Genomic DNA, 23932 nt, shown 5'->3' with positions numbered 1-23932 from the left:
AAATACATAGACAATACGATCAATCTAGATTTGATGTAAAATCAGCAATGTATTTCCTCTCTGTAGATGCTACATGGGCACCCAATTCTCAAACAAGTGACTCCAAAGTGGTCCCAACCGCATCAGCAACAGATCAAGTCGTCAAACCTCACGAACAAGCAGTGCAGCAAGCTGCAACATGAACTCCAAGACTGGAACTCCAAAGCTATGTTGGAGCACCATCAGCTCAAAGATCGGATCCTGGCTGAAAAATGTAGATCCCAACCAACTCCTTGCAGCACAGTCAAAGCAAACCTTGCTAGCAAGCTCACATTAAATCCATGAACCATCAAGGCGTCAGAGCCTGGAAACAGATCCAAGTGATAAACACAGGTCCCAATCGACTCCTTGCGACACAGTCAAAGCAAACCTTGACTAGCGAGCTCTCAATGCAAAACCGGAAAAGTAAATCCATGAGCCATCAAGGCGTCGGAAAGCCTGGAAACAGACCCAGGTCAGAGCAAACATGAGAGCTCTGATAGCACAAAAGAAGTGACAACAGGTGGATGGACGGAAACACCTCTGACAAGAGCGGCACGGGTGGAATACCTCACATAGGGAGCACGGCCACAAAATAGCCCTCACAAATTCACACTGTGTAGTAGATCATTTTGGGTATGATTTTCAGTCATTTTGATGTATTCATGCAATTATGGTGTTTCTGTAGATTTTCAAAGTTTGTCAAGCATTTTAGCCAAGACAATAGCAATTATGGTGTTGCTGTAGACTTACGAAGTCTGTAAATCATTTTGACCATCTTCTATTGTTTATGTGGATGCTTATCGTATGTTCATCAACTTGCTACAAGTTCCTTCAATGAATTGGACCTTCTTAACAATGTCACTTCCAATCCATTGACTGAATTACAGCAAGGGGTTTCAGATGCAAACACTCTCATTAAATTCGAACAAAACACATGCAACCAACAATATGAAGGTATGCTTGCTCTAACTTACTTTCTAACTACATGTGCCATAAAAGATAGACAAACCTGAAGCTGTAAAGTGTGGAGGATGAAATGCCGTACAATCTCTGTTTCTCCTTTCAGCAGAAATGCAATTGCTGAAGGAATAAAATCCCGAATGAACACCTGGTCATAGTTCAGAGGAGTCGGATCTGAGGGATCATTGGCAGCAATCGTTCCAACAGGATTTCCGCAATAATACACCATAGCATTTTTCAAAAGTTCCCAGGCCTCTTTTTCAACAATACTTTCTTCTGGGTTACTTTCCCTGGAAAAATCCATGGCTGTCGCAGCATTGTCATGTGTGACTGATTGATAAGGGTCTGCTTCCTGCTTTTTAGCGGTACCATTCTGGTCAGACTCCTGTGGCTTTACAAATAAGTTGTCCACAATTGAGGCAACCCCAGACAACTCTTCCTTTCCTTGAAAAGTATTGATATACTCTGGAGGTGCTAACCCTTTCCAATCCAGTTCTCCAGCGGCAATGACATCCTCATGTTGACAATAGACTCTTTGATACTTCTTTGAAACCCCACCAGTATATTCTGTTGGGTGGATTTTCGAGGCATACAAAGGAAGCCAACATCCAGACTTTGCAGACGGAAAACGTGGTATGGCAGCACCATTATCAGGACAAGATATGCAGCGAGTGTGAGGCACTGATGAAGCACTTTGATGTAACCTCCAACACCCTTTCTCACTAGAGCCCAAATTATGAGCATTTGAAAGACATGAATACTGGCATGTCGCTGAGGAAAAGTGCTTCATACGCCCATAGGACCCCTTCTGTTTCCATAAAACACCGCGTTGTCTGAGAATGAAATAAGGCTCACAAGTGAAGATATCTGATCTATCTGTACGCAGCACTTGTCTTGGGCTAAGCAATGTACAACCAAAAGGAGGCACTACAACCTTTGGTGAAGTGATGTGAGTCATAAGAAACAACAGAGAGGATCTCGCCACTTCTGAATTTCAAATCCAGCAGGAAAATGTGTCTATTTTGTGAAAATTTACTCCCAATATTCAGAAATAAACAAAGCTGAACGCTGCCTGCATCACATTATTAATTACAAATGTTTCAGCTTTAAGGCTCTGGAAGATGATATCCAGCTGAAAATTCCAACTCTACTTGGTTCAGCCTTCTCTGCAAAGGATTGCTGGATCCAAAAAGGAAGAAAATTGCTTATATGACAAGCAATAGCCACCACTGTCTCAACTGGTTTCGTGGAGACACTAACTGCTTCCAATCTGAGACACATAAAAGATTGCATATAAAAAAGGTTTATGGTTAGAACTCCTGCCATCTCTCATCCAAATATCAAACAGGAACAAGAAAATGGCGAGGGAACCTTTTGTTCTCAGACACTCTGCCGGAACGTATCCTAATTTTAATCGTCAGCGAGTGCCAGTTCAGCATGTGCCAAGGCGATCCTATTTAAAAGAGCTTTACATCTTTTTTGGCCCGTGCGTAAGTCATTGGTCTCTCTCTCTCTCTCTCTCTCTCTCTCTCTCTCTCTTCGTGCTTGTGTGTGTGCGCACGCGTGAAATTGAAGGTTTTCACAAAAATGTGTGTGTGTGTGTGTGTGTGTGTGTGTGTGTGTGTGTGAGAGAGAGAGAGAGAGAGAGAGAGAGAGAGAGAGAAGCGCCCACCTGAAACTTCGACAGAAGCGCCTGCTCCTATGATCGTCTGTGGGAGAATGGGGATCGTAGAACTCAGAAGCTGCAAATTTCAGGAAGACATGTATAAGCCATAAGTTTGTCACACACGCTGATACGAAGCCGAGGCCCGAGAGGACGGGCAGCAAAAAAACGATCAGTCAGTTGTCCAATTTCTTCTTGTTGGCCGCTTGCGAATCTGATTGGTCGATATGTACGCATGAGGTGTTTTAGTTGCCCAATCCATACATCTGAATCTTCTCTCTTTAAATATGGTATCTAGGGGTTGTTCCCACTCAATGTTCCTCAAAAAAAACTTTTCTTAAGCATACATAATTCTTTTTTTCACCATAAAAAGAGACTCAAAGATTGACTGTTTACGGTGATACAAAAGTTGGAGATATGATAGGACGAGTTCGAAGCCACTACTATAATCCGAGCATAATTACAATTCAAAATATCCCTTACTAGGGGGGACAACCAGCCACAGCACAACCAGAGCTCCATCATACCCGAGGTAGATAGTCCAACTCCCTTTGAAGAGTATCTAAGAATGCTTGACCTTCCTAGATTCTTCCTATAACCCCTTGAACTTGATAATCGATTTCCCGGGTCCATTCTTCAAGATGAGCAAAGTTCCCCTCGGGAATTTTCCAACCCTACCTTCATCTTACAATGCTTCACATCTCAAAGAAGTTCCATGGAGAATGGCAATTCTCTTCCTCCATATTCTTATGTGGCACAAGCATAAGTCTTTATCCTGCAAAAACACAACGTCAAAAAGTATTTTGATTTGGCCGGAGCATAATTCTTTATCTTGCAAAAACACAAAGTCAAAAAGTATTTTCGGACTAGGAGTTTGGTAAGCACTTTCATACACATAGTAAGTTCTTTCCTCCAAATTATTCACAAAAACTAAAAGCAATCCTTGTTCCAAAAGGCAAAAGGGAGACCAACACCTTCTCCTAATAATAGTTGTTGCCAAGAGGGGGTAAAGCCAAGGACTTTAATCAGAGGAGCAAGGATAGGTTGGTTGAATGGACATTTGATGAAGAGGTGGGCATGTCTTTTGTTAGGACAAGGGTACGGCTAGGAGCCAAGGGCAAGGGCATATGGTTAAGGGGTCCTACTTGCAAGAGCCAAGGGCTATAAGTAGGGAGGTTGGGAGGAGATCAATATGCATGTCCACCCACGATCACATATTGGTATCAGAGCTCGATGGGCAAGGAGGAGCAAGAGGGAGAAGGCATGAGCTTTGCATGGCGATGCATGGCCTCTCTCTCTCTCTCTCTCTCTCTCTCTCTCTCTCTCTCTCTCTCTCTCTCTCTCTCTCTCTCTCTCTCTCTCTCTCTCTCTCTCTCTCTCTCTCTCTCTCTCTCTCTCTCTCTCTCTCTCTCTCTCTCTCCATGGAGAGCAAACCAAAGAAGCTTGGAAGGAGTAGGGGATAAGTCGTTTTGCAAAGCCCTAAAGCATCGGCAGAGCAGGAAACGGGGCTTGCAAGACAAATCTCGCTGTAGAGGAGGCAAGAACCATCGATTGAAGGGAAGTTGGAGCCGAGGACAGCCATCAGAGAAGCGCGCACAGATAGGCTCAATAGAAGTGCCATGGCATGAGGCATGGTTTTTGTTTTTGTTGCAACGGCATGGGAGCATCACACGCGATGCTTCAAGTCCCACTTCTAATGTGCTTGTCTCAGTGATTGTTGCCATCGCTACAAAGCGTGGGATTTTCACATGTTTATTTTTTGAGTTGGGGCACCCTATCTTGCCCCCCCCCCCGTGCTCGAAATGCTTTCCCATGCCCTTAGCACAAAAATTCATTGCAAGGCTGCATGCATTGGCATGCACGGCATGCGGTACAGAAAATCAGCATGCAACAACCATTCCCATGCTCTAAATGCATAAATTCACTGCAAGGTTGCATGCATTGATATTAAAGGCATCCAGTACATAAAATCAGCATGCAACAACCTCGGCAACCTCTACTCGCCTCATATCGAGCTTGGCACCCTACATTTCAGAAAGTGCCTTATGTGTTAAGTAACTAGCATGCCGACGGTCCAAGCTACCGTAGCTAAGAGGTCTACCAGGCACTTGTGATCGTCGGGGAGCATGATGCAGCCATGATCTTCAACATGGATGGTTTCTTTGGCAATCATGCAACATAGAATAGCAAGACTATGACATTGGATTTCTCATTGCCGAAGAGTGAACGATGACATCAATCTTGTAGCCAAGGGCTGGCAATCAAGTTATTGTACCGAGGGCATTCTAAATAATCAAAAATATTCAGTGAGGATTTTTTCCAACATCCGCACAGGAATAGTGCCAAGCTTTCACGACTTTGACAATCAAAGTGGTCCTGTTAAGCAAGTGAACAGGTATCCTCGGGTCTAGTGTAGCTAGAGCAACCATAGACCATTCACGAGCAAGCTTGCATGAATTAACAACCTCAGTTGGTCGACAAGGTCACGGGTATGTAGATTTATTTAAAGCTAACTTGATTTTGAGTTTATTTTGCAGAAACATTCTACGAATTTGAGGAAGATAGCACGGCTATCTCTACAAGCAGCAAGTGTAGCTTTCACAAGTTTGACTTGGATTGCAAATCAAGCAAGGCCCTAGGCAGTAAGTGTTGGGGTCAGACAAACTTGGGCGGACACTTGTGTGTGAACATATTGTAAAGGCTATTTAATAGTACAATAAGTCTAATGCAATCTCTCTTTTGTTTTGCTCCATCATTGCCTTATCTTCTCTCTCATCTCTTGTTTGTGCTCTCTCTCCCATACCCATGTCTATACGTGAAGCTATTGGCTTCCCTTGCACTCTCAACACGTGGTATCGGAGCATTGGTGCAAGGTCTTGGAGGTGGTGATCTGAGGTGAGAATTTGGACAGATATGTGAGAGCTTGTGGGAACAACGCTTGAGGCAATAAGCTTTCTCCCCTCAAAGATAGAGACTGCACACAAGGAGTCAATTGTGCATAGAGAGAAGGTGAATGAAGTGGTGGATGTCGAGGAAGTGCAACCTCTTGTGTGTGACAATGGTTCTGGTATGGTGAAGGCTGAGTTTGCTGGAGATGATGCACCTCGAGCTATATTCCCTAGCATTGTGGGGATGCCCTGGCACACAAGTGTCATGGTTGGTGTGGGTCCGAAAGATGTGCGCGTAGGCAATGAAGCACAGGCAAAGCGCAGTATTTTGACATTGAAGTATTCGATTGAGTGGCACTATAGAAAGCAGGGCATGATGGTAGCTCTATGATATGTAGACCCAGACGAGGCCAGGGTGGAGATGGGAAGTCAGAATCCTTTGCCTCCTATAGAGAAGGGGGTAGCAGAAGCTAGTGAGTTAAAGGGGCACCATTGCTTTCACGATAAAGAATCAAGTGCTAGCGGAGATTCACTCTATGTAGATTCTCCATCATCAGTACCTTCACCTACAGGCATCTCAATGCCTGAAGTTTCTCACCTTGGTGCTTGATGAGCTCAAGGCTAGCACACACGGCGACGTAAGTGCTAACAAATCCACATCATGCCCATAACTCCACGTCAGTGCTTGCGTCTTCAACACCTTACGTCTTTTTTAGTGCAGCAAATTATACTTAAACCTTTTTTAAAAAGAAAATTAGAAGCCTTCATTTAAGAGATGATTCACACATCATCATGCATAAAGTTTGATGCATATGCATACAAGATGTATATGACCAATCAATTTCGAGCAGTCGAACCCCTCATATTGTATGTACTTGATAGAATTACTCAATCAAGACAAGTACTTTTATGATTATGATGGGATTAGACATTGCCCAGCAAGTACTGTAGCTGGAGGTAAGAGCTTCCCACTGTGAAGTCCCATGTTTTTCGTATTACACTCTCATGAGGTTAACGGGTAAACATAAACATCTGATCATACCATGAACCCATTCATTAAAAAGGCATAAGTTCATCAATTCAAAGCTGCTTAAATCATTAACAATGTCATGCTCCTTCGCAAGAGTATGATACAATGACAATCTAATTTCTAAAGTAATTTAAATAATCAATGTCCATAGTAATCAAAATCTATGTAAACCAACTTCCTTGCAAGTTTTGTTTTCTAATAAAAAATACCAAAGCCATATGGTTAGCCTAAGTTGTATTTATGTTCTACACAACAAGAGTCTCTCTCTCAGCTCTGTATAATTGCTTTTTCCATTGTAATTAGCATATCAACATAAAAAATTGGAACTAACCCACGATACAAATTTGATTTTATGAAGAAGAGCGGAAGTTAGAGTCTTAATAAGGGAACTAAATAAGCATAAGAATATAAGGATTCTTCCTTTGGAAAAAATCTGAGAGGATTATGATTGTAGATCTAGTTGATGATCCCTTGGAAGCTGTTAGGATAGCTATGGAAAGTTTTTTGATAACCAAGGTAGATCTTTTAGGCAAGCTACAACAGTTTCCTTGTGCATTAGGGGAATTGGCCAAATTTGACTTTAAAAAGTAGCTAATTTGAGACATCCAAAAAATGCTTAAAAGCCCATCATCCCAAAAGAAATAGAAACTTTTGATATGCCATAAGAAATTAAATGATGCAATCTTAATGAAGACTCTATTTACATCTATCAAAGAGATAATGAGTGTATTTTCACTCTATAAATGGCGCTAAGCCATTATAAAGAGATGCCTTATATGGCCCAAAGATCTAGAAGTCTCCTTCAAAGTAGTAGGAACTAGTGCCTTACATATGGCCTCTACCTTCTTGTGATTAATGGCTAACTTCTATTAGTTCCAAGAAATCCTAAACTTCCTACGTCTTTTAGAACACAATCGTGAATGCATCAAATGCCTATCTGGTCACTTACTACACTAAGCTAATCGTAAAAGGCCTTTTCAAAGAGTTACAATATGGCTCAACCACTTTAAAAGATTTCATTCTTATAGCTCTCTTATAGGAAGTGGGATGTCCAGCATCCTCATTGAAAACTCACTATGATCTTCACTTAGATTAGATGAATGTTACAAAAATATTGGGCAAAAAATTATTTGACAAGATTGTTGCCAAATTATTGCCAGATTCATTGATGAGGTAAGAATCTCAAATAAAGGACATTTTCAATTCCAAGTGTCTCGTAGAAACAACCATAGAAGTCTTGCACACAATGATACACTAACTTAGACATGGAGAGAGCAAGAGAGACACACACCAAGGTGCACGGAGAAGACAATTCACAATGTGGGTCCAATCCACCCCCATGTACAATTTAGCACGTCTCTTTGTTTATAGTTCAAGCCAAAGTGCGCAAAATAGAGGCATATTTTTCTTTGGGTAAAATTGAAAGGTGTTCTTGTAAACATAGAATTTGCATCTGCTAGATAGAATTCACATATGATAAGCTCAGATGAGAAAATTATTGATGTTCCAACATAATGTAAAGGTGGACACCGCCAGAAGTGAATGACTCCCATACTCTTTTTTTATTCATCTACCAACAAATATAAAAAACACAACAGGGTGTATGCATGATCAAGTGTAGCCACTTCTCATAGTCCCCACCCTTAGTGTGACATCCACTATATTTCCGCTAACTCATCAAGATACCCGCGCTCCAATAGAGTATTTTCAATACAACTTATTTTCTCACCAATAGAGTATTTGACATATCATAACAAAAGTCCAAACAAAAATAGAGACTTTTACCCAAGCCATTTTCTATTTCCCAATTTTTATGTTTCTTGAGAAACAATCAAAGAAGCCTCACATTCCACTCACATATGGTGAGTTTTGCAAAAAAAGAAAAAAGAAACAATAAAGAATCTTCACCTCCAAACTCCTTCAAAAACACACTTTTCCCCAATCCATTTTTTGAGGTGCTATATAAGCTAGGAAGACCTTTCCATATTGATGGCACATACTTACATCCATTAGAGGAAGTGGTTTATAAGAAACATATATTTTTCTTTACAAATTGATTGCACTACACATCCACATCATTTAGCTCTTTGAGGTGATGCAATGGTGTGGTTAGTTTTTGTAATTAAGCTAGATGACTGCAAAATTGTCAAGGAAACAAAGATTATGAATGGTCCAAGCATAAAAAGTGATTTCCCCAATTGGTTTAGCGTGCAATTCTGAAACAACAAATTTTTGCTTGCTACTTTCATGTGTAAAGCACAAATTACATGATGTAGAGCAATGAATTTTGATCTTAACAGTGTTACTAATAAGGTAGACCTTCCTACATATAAGTCCCCTTGGAGAACTTAAAATTTTTGCATTGATTGTGCTTAGGAAAACATTCAAGAGATAACCAGTAATTAAAGGAACAACATGTTTTTGAGGTGGAGGGCATGGGGTCATATACAGTCGAGTGGAATATGGTGGAGGGCATGGGGTCATAGTGGAGGGCATTGGTCATATACATTCGAGTGGAATATGGTGGATTATTTGAAGGCTCTAAAGTGCATTATCTGGATGTGTCCGCTAGTGCTAGCACCCAATTGAACTTTGTATGACCCTAATCTAAAACAAAGTGTTGGAAGTCCATTGCGAAGAGTCCACATCTGCACAATGCAAGGCCTATCCAATATTATCAAAAAGTTATATGCCTAGTGATGGCAATGGATGTAGTAAGAGAGAAAGATTTGAGCAGCATTAAGTATTTGACGTTTCTTATCCTTTTGGGCCAAGTAGGTCATAAGGGAGTGGTAGAGAAAACGTGCAATTCTTCTTTGCACCTCTCACCATCCAATGGTCACCATCACATTAACTTTGATTGGTGACATTTCAAGTTTCAAGCCTCACTAGACTCATTTGAATTTTGAGCATTTTCATTATGAATGTTTGTGTGTGTGTGTGTGTGTGTGTGTGTGTGTGCCCCTTTGCATCTCTCCCTCTCTCTCTCTCTCTCTCTCTCTCTCTCTCTCTCTCTCTCTCTAACCTCTCTCCATTAAAGTTTTTGGGAAAGATCATTTTTCCAAACAACAAAATTCCTTTTCTTGAATTTTCCAAGAGGAAATTTTAAAAAATTAGATTTATTTTTTAGGTTTTTACACTATTTTTCTCTATTTCGGGATGTAGTTTCTCCTTTTCTCCTTGCCCTCAACTGGCATATTTGAAATTGAAAATGACACAATATTAGGCCGAGACACATTTTTCCCAAACACAGACCATTAACATGTCAAATGTGTTCTAATAATCACTCAATTTATTATAGCAAAAAATGTTGCCTTCTTGAGGCCATCATGAAGTCTTTACCTTGTTTATGTATCTAAGGCATTTTACCATCTTTTGAACTTGATGTTGACACTTTTATTTGATATGAAGTTTGTATTTGTAACTCAAATGCCTATTCTAAGAAATAGTTGACAACACTCTATTAAAACATTATTGATATTGTTGCCAAGAATGTGCTTCTTCATCAACAAGTCTAAAACAAGTGAAAGGGTCACTGTGGCTTTCTAAAACAATAAGAAAATGATAAAATCATTAAGTTTAGTTCAACTAGAATCAGTGTTCAAAAAAGGATTGCCTGAGCTTAGCCTTGAGCCACTTGAAAATCGAGACTAGCCCGTTGCAAACCATGGTAAAGGGAAGAAAAAGCAGTGAAGTATGTGAGAAAATAGTTCAAAAATCATGCAAATTTTAAATTTGTGTTACTATTTCTGGTTTGCTTGTTTGTGAGGAGGAAACTCGGCAATAAAAGAGACTTTCTCGAATATTGACTAGAATTAAGTTATAGAATGCAAGAAAAGTCAAGCCGTGTGCGGCGGTGAAATGAAATGTGAAATAAAAAGAGCTCATCAATATATATATATATGTGTGTGTGTGTGTGTGTGTGTGTGTGTGTGTGTGTGTGTGTGTATCTATAGAATTTACTAGAATTATGCAAGGTGAAGCTTCACTTTAAGGGTGTGAAATGCATGCGAAGGTGACTTGATGTTGAAATTCGACACATTGCCAAAGAGTGTGTCGGGAGACGCAGAGCCGCTCAGTCCTTCACCCTGGCGAGGCCATGTCCTTCCCCGACTTCCTAGGAGCTTCTCTCGCTCATCATGCCCAGTCACAACAGCTCAATGCATGGATCACCCCACCCTCATCTCTTCTACGTGACAATGCATTTGCTGCCCTCCCTGCCCCAATGCCCCCCATTCTACTCAAAGCTTTTTCCTCTGAACAAGCTGAGCGTATTCATCAAGCATACCTTCTTCACCAAACTTCCAACCCTCTTCAGCATGACGGGCAAGCTTCTATCCTTGGAACATCAAGACCACTTTTGATCCCTGGTGAAGGCTGCCAGGGGCCCAACCCCGCGAGTTTCGCTTCGGTCTTCAACACCAACTGCCAAAGCCATCCTCAAGCAGCCAAGTGCAGCAACCATGGAGGTAAGCCTTCCGTCATTCTCGCTGCATCTCAGATATCCAAGCTTGAAAAGGACCTTGAAGCCAGGGCGGTGATAGGACTTTTGGCAAGGCCTAGGCCACCTTCTGAGACTCTCAAAGGCTAGATCAAACAATAGTGGGGGTCAAGGGGTGTTGTCCTGGAAACCATTCATTCTTTGCCCAAGAACCATTACCTTTTTGTTTTCCAGACAGCCGAGATGGCCTTTGACATCATCAGAATGGGTCCCTGGCTAATCAGGAGCTCCCCCCTTCTTCTCTCCCGATGGAATAAGCACTTCAACCCCGAAGTGTCTGCCCAGAAGCACTATCATGTCTGGGTTGAGCTACCCAATCTCCCACTTCACTACCATCAACACCTCAAAATGATTGCCTCGAAGTTAGGCAAAGTACTTGGGGGAAGACCCAGAAGAGAGTTTAATCCTTCGTGGCACCCACAAGTTCTAGTAGAGATGGACATCTCTGCTCCCTTGCCCTCAGCCATTGACATTTTCACAGATGACGGTTAGGGTTTTGAGCAGCCTCTAGTGTACAAGTACTTACCCAAGGCTTGCTTCCTATGTGGTGTGGAAGGCCATTATGTGAGAAATTGTCCGGTTAAGAATCCTGCTCCCGTTCCCCCCCTAGGCCCTGCTCCATCACCTACTGCAACCTCTCCTGGCGCTCCCACTCAGCCTGCCTCTGTTGTTTCCCCTCATCAGTCCAATGCCCCTAAGCCCTACCTCACCCCGGCTCATAGATCTATTCAGAGAACCCCTCCTAGGCCCAATAGATTTTCTGTCCTCGCCACACCCTCAGACTTTGCGGATTTGTCTGACTCTGAGAATGAAGAATGTATTCTCCCCACTCCTCCAGTCCCCCCCCCCCTTCTACCCTTGAACAACAAGTCAACTCTCTCGATAACATTAGAAAGAATGATTCCAACAAGGAAAATTCCCCTAGTGTGCCCTCTTCCTCTGCTTTGGTCCCGGTTTCGAGCCCTTCCCCCATGGAAATCCTTAAGGATAACAAACGCAACCATGCTAATGTCGCTCAGACTCCTCCAAGGTTTGATGGTGCTGGTAAACCCCCCCAACGCAGTCATAGATGAAGTTTGTCTCTTGGAACATCAAGGGGCTCTCTGACCCCACCAAGGCTAAGAAAGTAGCCAACTGGCTCAGAGATAAGCGATTTGATGTGGTGGCTCTTCAGGAGATCAAAGTTACAAGAGAGGATCTGGACAGACGCCTCTCTGAGGTTACCAAGGACCTCAGATGGATCACTACTAACCACCCTAGAGGTTCAGGGAGCTCAGCTCTGGGTTTTCCTAAACACTGGTCCACTTCTTCAGCTAGAATGGGCAAGTATTGGTGCTCCATTTGCCCCCCTCAACCAGTCAACTTTCGAATCATTTCTATTTATGTTGGGGGCTCTACTGCTAACAGAGCAGAGCTTTGGGATGAACTCTCACAATTCAATGGCCCTTGTGTCTTGTTGGGGGACTTTAATATGGTTGAGTCCATTGAGGACCGTTTTCTTAACAAAGGTATGTGCATTTCTGGGAGGGGAAAAGGTTTCTGGACATCCCTCAAGGACTCTCTTCAATTGTGGGACGCTGGCACTCCAGGAGAGTTCACCTGGCAAAATTACAGCACAGGAGGATTATCCAGGAAGGCTCGCCTTGATCGCTGTTACTTGAGTCTTCCTCTCGCGAATCTCTTTGATCGCATCAAAGTCAACCCCATCCTCACTAGTTGTCTCTCTTATCATTATCCTGTCAGTATCACTCTAGATGATAAGGCCAAGAGGATCATGAACCATTGGTTTCACACCAACCCCGAGTTGTTTAAACTCCTCGTAGTGCAGGAAAAAATCTCTCTCATCTGGACAGAGTGCTTCTCTTCCTACCCATCCCTGGCCAAAGCCTGGTCTACTGCTGTCCAAAGGTCTCAACGGCTGCTAATTCAAACCAGGAAAGATGTTACCTCTATTCGAAAGAGATGGAAAGAGGCTATGTATGCTGAACTCATTGTCCTTGAGAACTCCCCGCCTGATCTGCATCAACAATCCCTCTTCTCAATTCTTAGAACTCAGATTAGAGCTGAAGAAGATTTAGCTCTTAAACACGCTTCTCTCTTCTTTAAAGAGTGGTGGGCATGCAAAGTAGACAGACCCTCCAAAAGCATGTTCAAATCCTTGAGGAGGAAAAACTATAGGGAACTCGTCCCCTTGTTTGTCGACCTTGTCAGGAAGGTTTCTAACGACCAGGAGATCTTGGAGTACTCTAGAGCTCACTTCGAAGGTCTGTTCAGTACACCAAAAGTCATCTCTTCGAAAATAGAACTGGCGAGAGCCCAAGTATGGGCTGCCCGCAAGAGAGTCATCCCGTAGGAAACTTCCCACCGGCTTGATGCACCTCTGTCTGAGACAGAAATTCAGGAGGCCATTGAGTCGCTTAAACCTAACAAGACACCGGGTTTGGATGGACTTCCTGCTGAGTTTTTCCAAACGTTCAAAAAGCTACTTGCCCCCTACATCCTCAAAGTTTGGGAGGAAGCAGTCTCTCATGAATCTTTGCCTTTCTCGATCAACATTGGCGTTATCAAGCTTTTGCACAAGAGGGGTCCTAGGGAATCCTTGTCTAATTGGCGTCCTCTCACGATGCTCAACACAGTTTATAAGATCTTTGCCTAGGCTATAGCAAATAGAATTACTCCAGTTCTGATGCAATGGATTTCCTCAGAGCAGAAAGGATTTATAAAGGGACGTAACATTATGGAAGCAGTTATTTCTTTATGGGAGGGCATTGAATATGCCCAAGACTCCAATCAGGACTTTGTATTTGTAAAAGTGGACTTTGATAAGGCATATGATAGACTCGAGTGGTCGTTCATCCTCTTAAGTCTGGAAAAGATGGGATTTGGGCCCCTTTTGGTCAGGTTTGTACGAACCCTGTTTGGACACGCCCGGGCAAGGATTGCATTCAATGGACTACTGTCCAACTACTTCTCTCTCAATCGTTCAGTTAGACAAGGCTACCCCCTAGCATCCCTATTGTTTGCAATAGCGGCTGATGGCCTCAATTGTCTTGTCAAGGCCAGGATGCTGGAAGGTAAAATAAAAGGTATACAACTTCCCAACTCAGAAGGACAGCAATGTCTTTCACAATTTGCAGATGACACTAATGGGCTCTTGGCAAATGAAGAAGAATCACTTTTGGAATTTTGGACTTGCCTCCAATTGTTTTGTACAGCCTCTAACTCAAAGATTAATCATTCTAAAATAGGGGTGAAACAAGGTGTTGTCCCTCTTCCTCAATGGCTCTTGGCCTCAGGATGCAAGTTGATTCTACCTCACTAGCCATTTCGTCTATTGGGCATCCCTATGGGTTTTGGGATCACCTTGAAGGACAGATGGAAGTGGGTCTTAGAACGTTTTCAGTCAAAACTTGAAAGATGGAAAGGATTCCAAGGTTCTCTCATGGGCAGAGTGGTTGTTATCAACCATTTTCTCATAGCTTATGTTGTCTTCATTCTCACTTGTTGGAGGCCCCCCTGTAGGCCTCGGTGTGCTCAGAATTTCATTCTGAGGTCATCTCGGTCACCGTTCGGCTTCGACAAAGTTTTGCGCAGGCCATTTTCGACTACGTGGTCTCAGCGGGTGCAGATCTGACTCTGCAAATTTGGGGTTTTCGGCCTACGGTTGCACGTGCTGAGGATATCGACACTCCTAGAGTGTTGATTTGTGGTTGTCTACACATCGAAGGACGGCTCACAGTTCTTGGAGGCGTGTCACATACGACACGGGCGCATCTACACACAGACTGTAGGCGACATCCACTAGTTCATCAAGTAGCTTGTGTTTGCTGCTTGATATTCCAGATTTCATCCTGACATTGCAGGTACTTCCACATGGGATGTATTGTCAGAGATGATGTATGTTTGTTGAAGGTTTGCTGGCTGTGAGTCACGCAGCAAACAACCGCCGCAGCGGTTACAACATATAGTGGGAAATTTGTGGATGTATGACTTTGTGGGAAGTCTATGTACTATCAGATTTACTGCAGCCTTTGTTGAGGGTCGAGTGACGTTTTATTGAGTTGGGGGATTCTCGAATGTTGAGATCCTTTCGGTGATACAGGTCTTGGAGCGATCCCTCGAGCACCCTTAGATAGGCGGCTAGGATGTATTGACTGTGAGTTAGACAGTTGGGATTGCATCTTTGCTTTACTGCCGTTGAGGCATTGTCACAGTCTATGCTTACAGGACAATGACAGGACAGTGAGAGACAGTACAGGTGCAGGACAGGTTTACCCGCAGCTTACAGTGTCAGAGAGACAGTGTTTTTTGAGCTGTTTTTTGGTCTGTTTTTTGAGTACACCAGAGCCATTTTACAAAGGAGACTCTGCCAAAATTTATGCAGAATCTGAAGCTTTCTTGGTTCATTTGACAGGTTGATATTGGTTCAGAGGTCAGTTTACAAGGGAAACTCTGCCGAATTTTTCCCAGGAAATTAAACCACTGTGAAGTGTAGCTATGGCTGGATCACAGGACACTGCTCTTTACAATATCAAGAAGCTGGATGGAACCAATTTCCCATTGTGGAAGAAGCAGATTTGACACGTGTTGGTACAAAAGAAGCAGATAAAACCTATAAAGCTCAAGGGGATAAAACTAGAAGATATGGACGAAGATGAATGGAGCGAAATGGATGAATTGGCACTTTCTACCATTATGCTGACTTTGGCAGAAAGTGTTTACTTCAATGTAGCAGACGAGATGTCGACTTATCAAGCATGGTTAAAGCTGAGTGATCTTTATGAGAAGTAGAGTGCAGCTTCACAGGTATACTGGCTTAAGAAGCTTGTTGACTTGAAGATGAAAGAAGGGACACCTATGTCCAATCATCTGAATGAATTCAACACAATCTATAGTCAGTTGTCAGCTCAAGGTGTCAAGTTTGATGAACCTGTTAGAGCTATGTTCCTGTTGATCACATTGCCGGAAAGTTGGGACACTTTTCGCACAGCTTTGAGTAATTCTGAACCTCCAGATGGTTTGAACATAGCAGGTGTAGAAGGAAGTCTGTTTACTGAAGAAACCAATAGAAAGACAATGGACAAAGGCAAAGGAACAGCCTTAGTTGTCAGGGGAAGGACCAAAGAAAAGTATAAAGGTGGAAAGAGGAATCAGTCTCGTAGCAAGTCCCGCAGTGCTAAAGGCAAGAGTGACATAGAATGCTACCATTGTGGCAAGAAGGGTCACATGAAAAGAGATTGCAGAGAATGGAAAGCAGAAAAAGGCAAAGAGAAAGCTGAAGACCATGGTGAGAAGAACAAGTCCTCAGTGAAGATTCAAGAAATAAATGTGACAAACACTGTTGCAGAGGATGACAGTCTAGTGTCAGGAGACATCTACTTCTTGAAGAATACAATGGACTCAGCTCTTCTTACAGCATCTGATGGAAATGCACTGAGTGACTGGATTATAGACTCCGGGGCATCACTTCATGTGTCTCCAAACAAGGAGTGGTTTACCTCTTATGTGACCACTAAAGATCATGTTCGGCTAGGCAATGGGCAGACATGTGAGATCTTAGGTGTTGGAGATGTTCAATTGAAGTTTCAGAATGGCTCTTCTTTCACGCTGAAGAATGTGAGACATGTTCCCGCAATTACAAAGAGCTTGATCAACACAGGTTTACTTGATGATGCTGGCTACGTCACCACTTTTGGACAGAACATGTGGAAGATATCCAAGGGTTCTATGACAGTAGCACATGGAGTAAAGTCTGGAGGACTTTACATGATTTATGTATCAAATGTCTCTAAAAATGTAATCAATGTAACCGAGCAGCTGAACGTTTCTTTGTGGCATAGCCGGTTAGGACATATGTCCAAGAAGGGAATGGAAATCTTATCTCATTTTGGTTATTTGCCTGGATTTTCATTTAATGATTTTGAATTCTGTGAACATTGTCTGTATGGTAAGCAAACACAGCAGCCACATAAGCATAGAAGCAGTAGAAGAGATACACAGTTGGCACTTGTTCATAGTGATTTGTGTGGACCTATGCCTAACCTATCTCTAGGGGGAGCTTCTTACTTTATGACATTTATAGATGATTACTCGAGGAAAGTATGGGTTTACTTTCTCAAGCACAAGGATGAAGCGTTTAGTGTTTTCAAAATGTTTGTGATACTTGTGGAGAATCAGAGTGGCAAGAAGCTTAAATGCTTACGCACTGACAATGGTGGAGAGTATGTTTCAAAGGCCTTTTAGGACTTTTGTGAGTCAAAAGGTATAAAACGTGAACTTACTGCTCCTTACAATCCTCCTCAAAATGGTGTTGCTGAGAGGATGAATAGGACCATACAAGAGAAGGTCAGAAGTATGTTGTCTAATGCACAGCTGCCAAATGGGTTTTGGGCTGAAGCTGTATCAACAGTTGTTCATCTTGTAAATAGATCTCCTAGCAAGGTTTTGCAGAAGGATTCAGTGCCAGAGATGGTATGGTCAGGCAAAATGCCCTCATACAAGCATCTCAGAGTCTTTGGCTGTGAGGCATATACTCACGTTCCAAAGGAATTTAGGAACAAACTTGAGCCAAAGAGTAGAAAGTGCATCTTTCTAGGCTATGGTAATTCTGGTGAGATGGGGTACAGACTTTGGGATCCCGAATCCAGAAAGGTTGTCCGCAGCAATGATGTTCACTTTAATGAATCCAAATATCATTCTAAACCAGAGAGGGTTGAGGAGATTAGAAGAGTTGTCTGCCAAGAAGATGGACCTGCACGTGCAAGACATAATGTCTGGGCTCAAGAGGAGCAAGGACAGGATAGATTGGAACCACAGGTTGTGGCTGAGCCTGAGCCACCTATTGTGCGTAGATCTGGACGTGTCATGTGACCTCCTGATAGGTTTGTTCCATCTATGAACTATGTCATGTTGACTGATTGCAATGAGCCTTCATGTTACAAGGAAGCAGTGCAAATGAAGGACTCCGGGAATTGGCAATTGGCCATGCAGTCAGAGATGACAGATCTGCATAAAAACAAGACATGGAAGCTAGTTAAATTACCACAGGGCAAAAAGGCTCTACCTTGTAAATGGGTTTACAGGTATAAGATCACCGCTCATGATAGTCAGCCAAAGTACAAAGCAAGGCTTGTTGCCAAGGGCTTTAAGCAAGAACAAGGCATTGACTTTGATGAAGTCTTCTCTCCGGTGGTCAAGATGACTACATTGAGATGCTTTCTTGCATTGGTTGCCATATTAGATTTGGTGTTGCACCAAATGGATGTCAAGACAACGTTCTTGCATGGTGATTTAGATGTGGAAATTTACATGCAGCAGCCAGAAGGGTTTGTTGAGAAAGACAAGGAAGATTGGGTATGCCAGTTGTTAAAGAGTCTTTATGGCTTAAAGCAATCACTGAGGGCATGGTACCATAAATTCCACAAGTTTATGCTTTCTCAAGGCTACAAACATAGTGAGTTCAATCACTGTCTATATACAAAGAAGGCTAAGGATGGTAGTTGGCTGATCCTTATTTTGTATGTGGATGACATGTTGATTGCTGGCAAGCACTTGGAAGAAATTTCAGCCTTGAAGTCAAAGATGGCAAAATCGTTTGACATGAAAGACATGGGTGAGGCAAGTCATATACTTGGTATGCGCATTGAGAGAGACAGATCAAAGAAGTTGATTTGGTTATCTCAAACAGAGTATATTGACAAGGTTTTGCAACGTTTCAATATGGAGAAGGGAAAGGCACTGAGTGTTCCATTGCCACCATATGTGAAACTTAGCAAACAAGATTGTCCTGTGTCTGAGGAAGAACAGGCTGAAATGGATAAGATTCCATATGCGTCTGCAGTGGGTAGTTTGATGTATGCAATGATTGCTACTCGCCCAGACATTGCATTTGCAGTGGGAGTAGTAAGTCGATACATGTCAAACCCAGGCAAGAAACATTGGGAGGCAGTGAAAGGAATATTGAGATACCTGAAAGCTACAAAGAGTATGCGTATATGCTATGGGAGTCAGGAGCTAAGTGTAAAGGGTTTTACAGACTCAGATTATGCAGGTGACTTAGACAACCGAAGGTCTACGTCAGGGTATGTCTTTACATTGGCTAGTGGAGCAGTATCATGGCGTTCTAGATTACAAGATTGTGTTACTCAATCTACTACAGAGGCTGAATATGTTGCAGCATCAGAGGCATGCAAAGAATCAATTTGGCTTAATCGACTAGTAACAGATTTGGGAATCAAAGAAGAGATGCCTGTGTTATATTGTGATAGTCAAAGTGCTATACAATTGGCTCGCAATCCAGTTTATCACTCAAAGACAAAGCATGTGGATGTGAAGTATCATTTCATCAGGGAAATGCTCAAGGATAAGCAACCTCAGCTTGTCAAAGTTCACACCACAGAAAATCTTGCTGATCTACTTACAAAAGGACTTCCCTCAGAGAGCTTTGCGCATTTTTGCAAGCAGTTAGGTGTAGGGTAGTACTTCACTTCTCTACATCTCTTGTATATTAGCTTGTATAGTAGCTTCTCTCACACTTCAAGTACCACATTAGACTTTAAGTGGGAGGTTGTTGGGGTATAAAGCCCAATGTGGTCGCCCAGGTAAGTGGGCGGGCCGCCAGGTATGTACACATATTCTTTTGTAAAAACCTAATAAGAACTCACTATGCTCTACACATTACGGTAGAGCGAGTTCACCATATCGTCGTGCTCTTCTTCTCGCACTCTCTCTCGCGTCGCACTTCCGCTCGTACTCCTTCACCGATGACCACCTAAAGGACATAGACAAAATCTACTGCAACTTCCTATGGTCTGGCGACCCTCTCACTCAAGGCAGAGCAAAGGTGAGATGGGACATCTGTTGTCTGCCATGGGACAAGGGAGGACTCGGCATCATTCATATCCCCTCTCTCGCCGACAAGATGGCTGTCAAATTGGTGGTCAGAGCTATTCACCATCCTCGTGAGGAATGGTCGGTATTGCTTCTCAGGACCACAAGTAGATTCAGACTCTCACAGGCAAAAGGTTGGGTGAATCTTCCCTTTATCACCCTCTTATTCAGCCCTCACCTCTCGCTGGCCACAGGATCTGACCTAATGAGGTCCTTATGGGGAGCATGGAATAGACACAGGTTCAGATTGAGCCCTAACTGGAAATCGAGCCATAGCCAGCCTTTGTTACTGAATGACTCCATCTGGCTGCCCTGGGTCACCTGCAAAGATGTTCAGGTGGATACTTCTAGACTTGCCCTCACCATTCACAACAAGGGAGTTCGCGTTTGGGCTGATGTATGGTCACCGGCAGCCTTTGTCTGGCTCTCTGACCTAGAAATCTCTCTCAAATTTCAATTGAGGCCTTGGGAACTTGCATACCTTCGCAGGCGACTAGCCCTTCTTCCTGCTTCCTTTCATTGGCTTCTTAATTGCTCCTCTGTCCTCTCCCTCAAAGGTATTGTGTGGTCAGGTGGTTACCTTCTCTCCCATCCTCAGGTCGTACCTAAGCCCCTCTCTCCCCCCCTCCACATCATCCTGAATCAGTGATGGGGTCTCTCCCTCGATAGGAGGCAATGGAAATTTAAATTTAGGACCCTATGGTCAACTGCATCTTCCCCAAAGAAATCCGCCCTCCTTTGGCTGATCATCTACAAAGCTGTCTGGACTGGCCAGAAACTTAGGGACGACGGCCTTGCTCTTGGAACTTGCCCCAGATGCAAGAATTGTCCTGAAGACCTTCCTCACCTCTTCATGAACTGCTCTTTCAACTTTCCCTTTTGGAAACTAGTTCTGAGTTGTCTTGGCCGCACTCTTTCATGGAAAAATGTTATGTTAGGTGATAATGTAGGCATCCCATCCATTATCTGGAACCATATAAGGGGAGAATTCATGTGGGCTATCTGGAGGCAGAGGAATTGCTATATGTATGAGGAGGCTTACCAGGTCTCAAACCTGAGAATCTTCTTTGATGAAATTGTTTTGCAGATATAAAAACTTTCCATTGCTGAGTGCAGAATCTACCGGAAGAAGCACAAGATGCTGGACACTTCGGGAGATTTTTTTCAGCGTGCTGGAGTTGATGAGGAGCTGTGCTACATGAGAGACATCATGGAGGAAGAGATTCAAGAAGATGTGAACTCTTCGCTGGAAAAGTGGCAATATGCCATAACCTTACTAGTAAAAATTAGATGTGAGCTTGATGCTCTCAAGATCTAACCCCTTGATGTTTAAGCTAGCTACCAACTCTGTCCCCAATCTGTATGCTCCCTCCTTGAGCATGTCGATGTATCTTTTTGTCTCTTTCTAATAAACATCTCCGCTTTATATTGGTAAAAAAAAAAAAGCCTCACTATACTCATTTGAATTTTGAGCATTTTCATTATGAAAATGTGTGTGCGTGTGTGTGTGTGCCCCTTTGCATCTCTCTCTCTCTCTCTCTCTCTAACCTCTCTCCATTAAAGTTTTCGGGAAAGATCATTTTTCCAAACAACAAAATTCCTTTTCTTGAATTTTCCAAGAGGAAATTTTAAAAAATTAGATTTATTTTTTAGGTTTTACACTATTTTTCTCTATTTTGGGATGTAGTTTCTCCTTTTCTCCTTGCTCTCAACTGGCATATTTGAAATTGAAAACGACACGATATTAGGCTGAGACACATTTTTCCCAAACACAGACCATTAACATGTCAAATGTGTTCTAATAATCACTCAATTTATTATAGCAAAAAATATTGCCTTCTTGAGGCCATCATGAAGTCTTTACCTTGTTTATGTATCTAAGGCATTTTACCATCTTTTGAACTTGATGTTGACACTTTTATTTGATATGAAGTTTGTATTTGTAACTCAAATGCCTATTCTAAGAAATAGTTGACAACACTCTATTAAAACATTATTGATATTGTTGCCAAGAATGTGCTTCTTCATCAACAAGTCTAAAACAAGTGAAAGGGTCACTGTGGCTTTCTAAAACAATAAGAAAATGATAAAATCATTAAGTTTAGTTCAACTAGAATCAGTGTTCAAAAAAGGATTGCCTGAGCTTAGCCTTGAGCCACTTGAAAATCGAGACTAACCCGTTGCAAACCATGGTAAAGGGAAGAAAAAGCAGTGAAGTATGTGAGAAAATAGTTCAAAACTCATGCAAATTTTAAATTTGTGTTAGTATTTCTGGTTTGCTTGTTTGTGAGGAGGAAACTCGGCAATAAAAGAGACTTTCTCGAATATTGACTAGAATTAAGTTATAGAATGCAAGAAAAGTCAAGCCGTGTGCGGCGGTGAAATGAAATGTGAAATAAAAAGAGCTCATCAATATATATATATATATATATATATATATATATATATGTGTGTGTGTGTGTGTGTGTGTGTGTGTGTGTGTGTATCTATAGAATTTACTAGAATTATGCAAGGTGAAGCTTCACTTTAAGGATAGAATGCAAGAAAAGTCAAGACATGTCACAATATGAAATGGAGGTGAATAAAAAAATAAGTTTACTATTTTAAAATTGAAATAACATTTAAGGTAAGTCTTTATCATCGCTGAAAACATTGAAAGTATGCCTAACCCAACTCTCCTCTAAAGATTCTTTTAGAAAGCCAAAAGTGTTAGATTCATGCTTCATTTGACTATTATGGACCTCAACCAAGCTTGTTGACAACCGTTATTGAAAGGTGTTCTCAAATATAGCTAAGTAATTGCTGACTATACCCACTTAGCAAAAGAGACTATGGCAAAAGACATTAGTGTTTTTTAATGTGGTAGTGGTTTTAGACATTTGGAATAGCCTAATGTCTTATTGATTGGTGTTTTTGAATAACGTAAATCTCTCTCGCACTCAATCTAGAAAGGATCCATTGAGTAAGAAAAAGGAAGTGATGGGAGGGAATTAGGAGACAATGAGGAGACATATTGCAACAGGAGATCATAAATAGTTGGAGGCTATGGGAGGGATCTCAATGGGAGTCATTTTTATAGCCTTAGGGTTGAAGGAAATAAATGGCACGTCATCAAAAGTTCTATTGGAAACTATGAACTTTAGTTTATGGGCGGACACATTATGACCACCTAAGTCTAAGTTGTAAGCTTACTCTTAATGGATAATAGAAGTGGAGGTTGTGATCTCTAGATTGCAGATGTGTGTGTGCATGTGTTTGTATGTGTTCTTGTATTAAAAATAATACTTGGACATAAAACAATATCATGCTCAAAAGACATCTAGCCCTAGACAACAGGGAAATATTAGCACAAAACATTTTTGTATTCGAATCTTTTTTGTACAATTTAGTGATAATGGGGGTACATTCCAATTATCCTATACATCAGGAAGAGAAGCGTGTACATGGATGAACTAGGTCTTCATCTTCAAGTTCGGACTGCAACTAAGCTAGATCTCTTTAAGCAAGGACGGGATTCTCACCTGCATCCATATAAACAAGACAAACAGGCCTTGGATATCTGTCAAGTGTTGAAGAACTTATCAGTTGGTATTCATGTCAAAAATTATAAGATTAGCTATTGTCTTATCTATTTAAATATTAAAGAGTTTGGTAGTAATGCTAGATATATTGTTTGTTTTTAATGATTTATGAAGTCTTAGAGAGAGATTTTTTCTCTCAAAAAGGTTCTAGTGTAATGTAACAATCTACTTTCATCCAAAATAGTTTTGATGTGCATGACAATACTTCTTTTTCGTTTAAAAGGTTCTTTCCTAATCATTTATTGTATTATTGACCAAAGTAATCAGATTTAAGGTAAATTTTGACTTCATTCAAATAAGTATGTCATTTCTTTTTAATACTTAAACCAACAGCATAAGATAGGTAACACAATGATGTTCTCAAAAAACAATTCCCTTTTTAAGACATTCCATAATTGG

General features: G+C 41.8%; 2 protein-coding genes and 2 pseudogenes across 3 annotated transcripts in view; 2 read left to right on the top strand and 2 right to left on the bottom strand.

The window, feature by feature from the left end:
- Nucleotides 1-2085, bottom strand: part of LOC147445686 (neutral/alkaline invertase 3, chloroplastic-like) — a 30296-nt gene extending 28211 nt beyond the window's left edge. The window contains exon 1 of the mRNA XM_086525125.1: nucleotides 1031-2085. Coding sequence (XP_086381251.1) covers nucleotides 1031-1939 — 909 coding nt within the window. The 5' untranslated portion in view covers nucleotides 1940-2085. The remainder of the gene's footprint in view (nucleotides 1-1030) is intronic.
- On the bottom strand, nucleotides 2071-3277 carry LOC147445685 (uncharacterized). 2 transcript variants are annotated; one of them, XM_086525126.1, is made up of 3 exons: nucleotides 3172-3277; nucleotides 2654-2723; nucleotides 2071-2251 (listed from the first exon to the last, which is right to left on the bottom strand). In XM_086525126.1, the coding sequence occupies exons 1-3, from the start codon at nucleotides 3275-3277 to the stop codon at nucleotides 2071-2073; spliced, it is 357 nt and encodes a 118-aa protein (XP_086381252.1). The 2 variants fall into 2 exon arrangements, 1 of the variants encoding a protein (XP_086381252.1); XR_015189800.1 differs by lacking the exons at nucleotides 2071-2251; nucleotides 3172-3277 and adding an exon at nucleotides 2267-2434 and having other exon boundaries at nucleotides 2654-2879.
- A 7384-nt stretch (nucleotides 3278-10661) lies between these two features.
- On the top strand, nucleotides 10662-21270 carry LOC147445683 (uncharacterized; annotated as a pseudogene).
- On the top strand, nucleotides 19984-21010 carry LOC147445684 (uncharacterized; annotated as a pseudogene).
- Nucleotides 21271-23932: the final 2662 nt, after the last annotated feature.

This window comes from Adiantum capillus-veneris, chromosome 12, assembly GCF_014529385.1.
Source record: "Adiantum capillus-veneris isolate H3 chromosome 12, ASM1452938v2, whole genome shotgun sequence".
NCBI lineage: Eukaryota > Viridiplantae > Streptophyta > Polypodiopsida > Polypodiales > Pteridaceae > Adiantum > Adiantum capillus-veneris.
This window is presented reverse-complemented; position numbering and strand designations above follow the sequence as displayed.

What these genes read in the sequence shown, in the direction of transcription:
- LOC147445685 (XM_086525126.1), bottom strand. Translation starts at nt 3,277, where the DNA reads ATGGACCCGGGAAATCGATTATCAAGTTCAAGGGGTTATAGGAAGAAT. An exon ending in AGTTGGACTATCTACCTCGG is followed by an intron (nt 2,724 to 3,171) that starts GTATGATGGAGC and finishes TGAAATTTGCAG; the next exon opens with CTTCTGAGTTCTACGATCCC. An exon ending in CGCTTCTGTCGAAGTTTCAG is followed by an intron (nt 2,252 to 2,653) that starts GTGGGCGCTTCT and finishes TATGTGTCTCAG; the next exon opens with ATTGGAAGCAGTTAGTGTCT.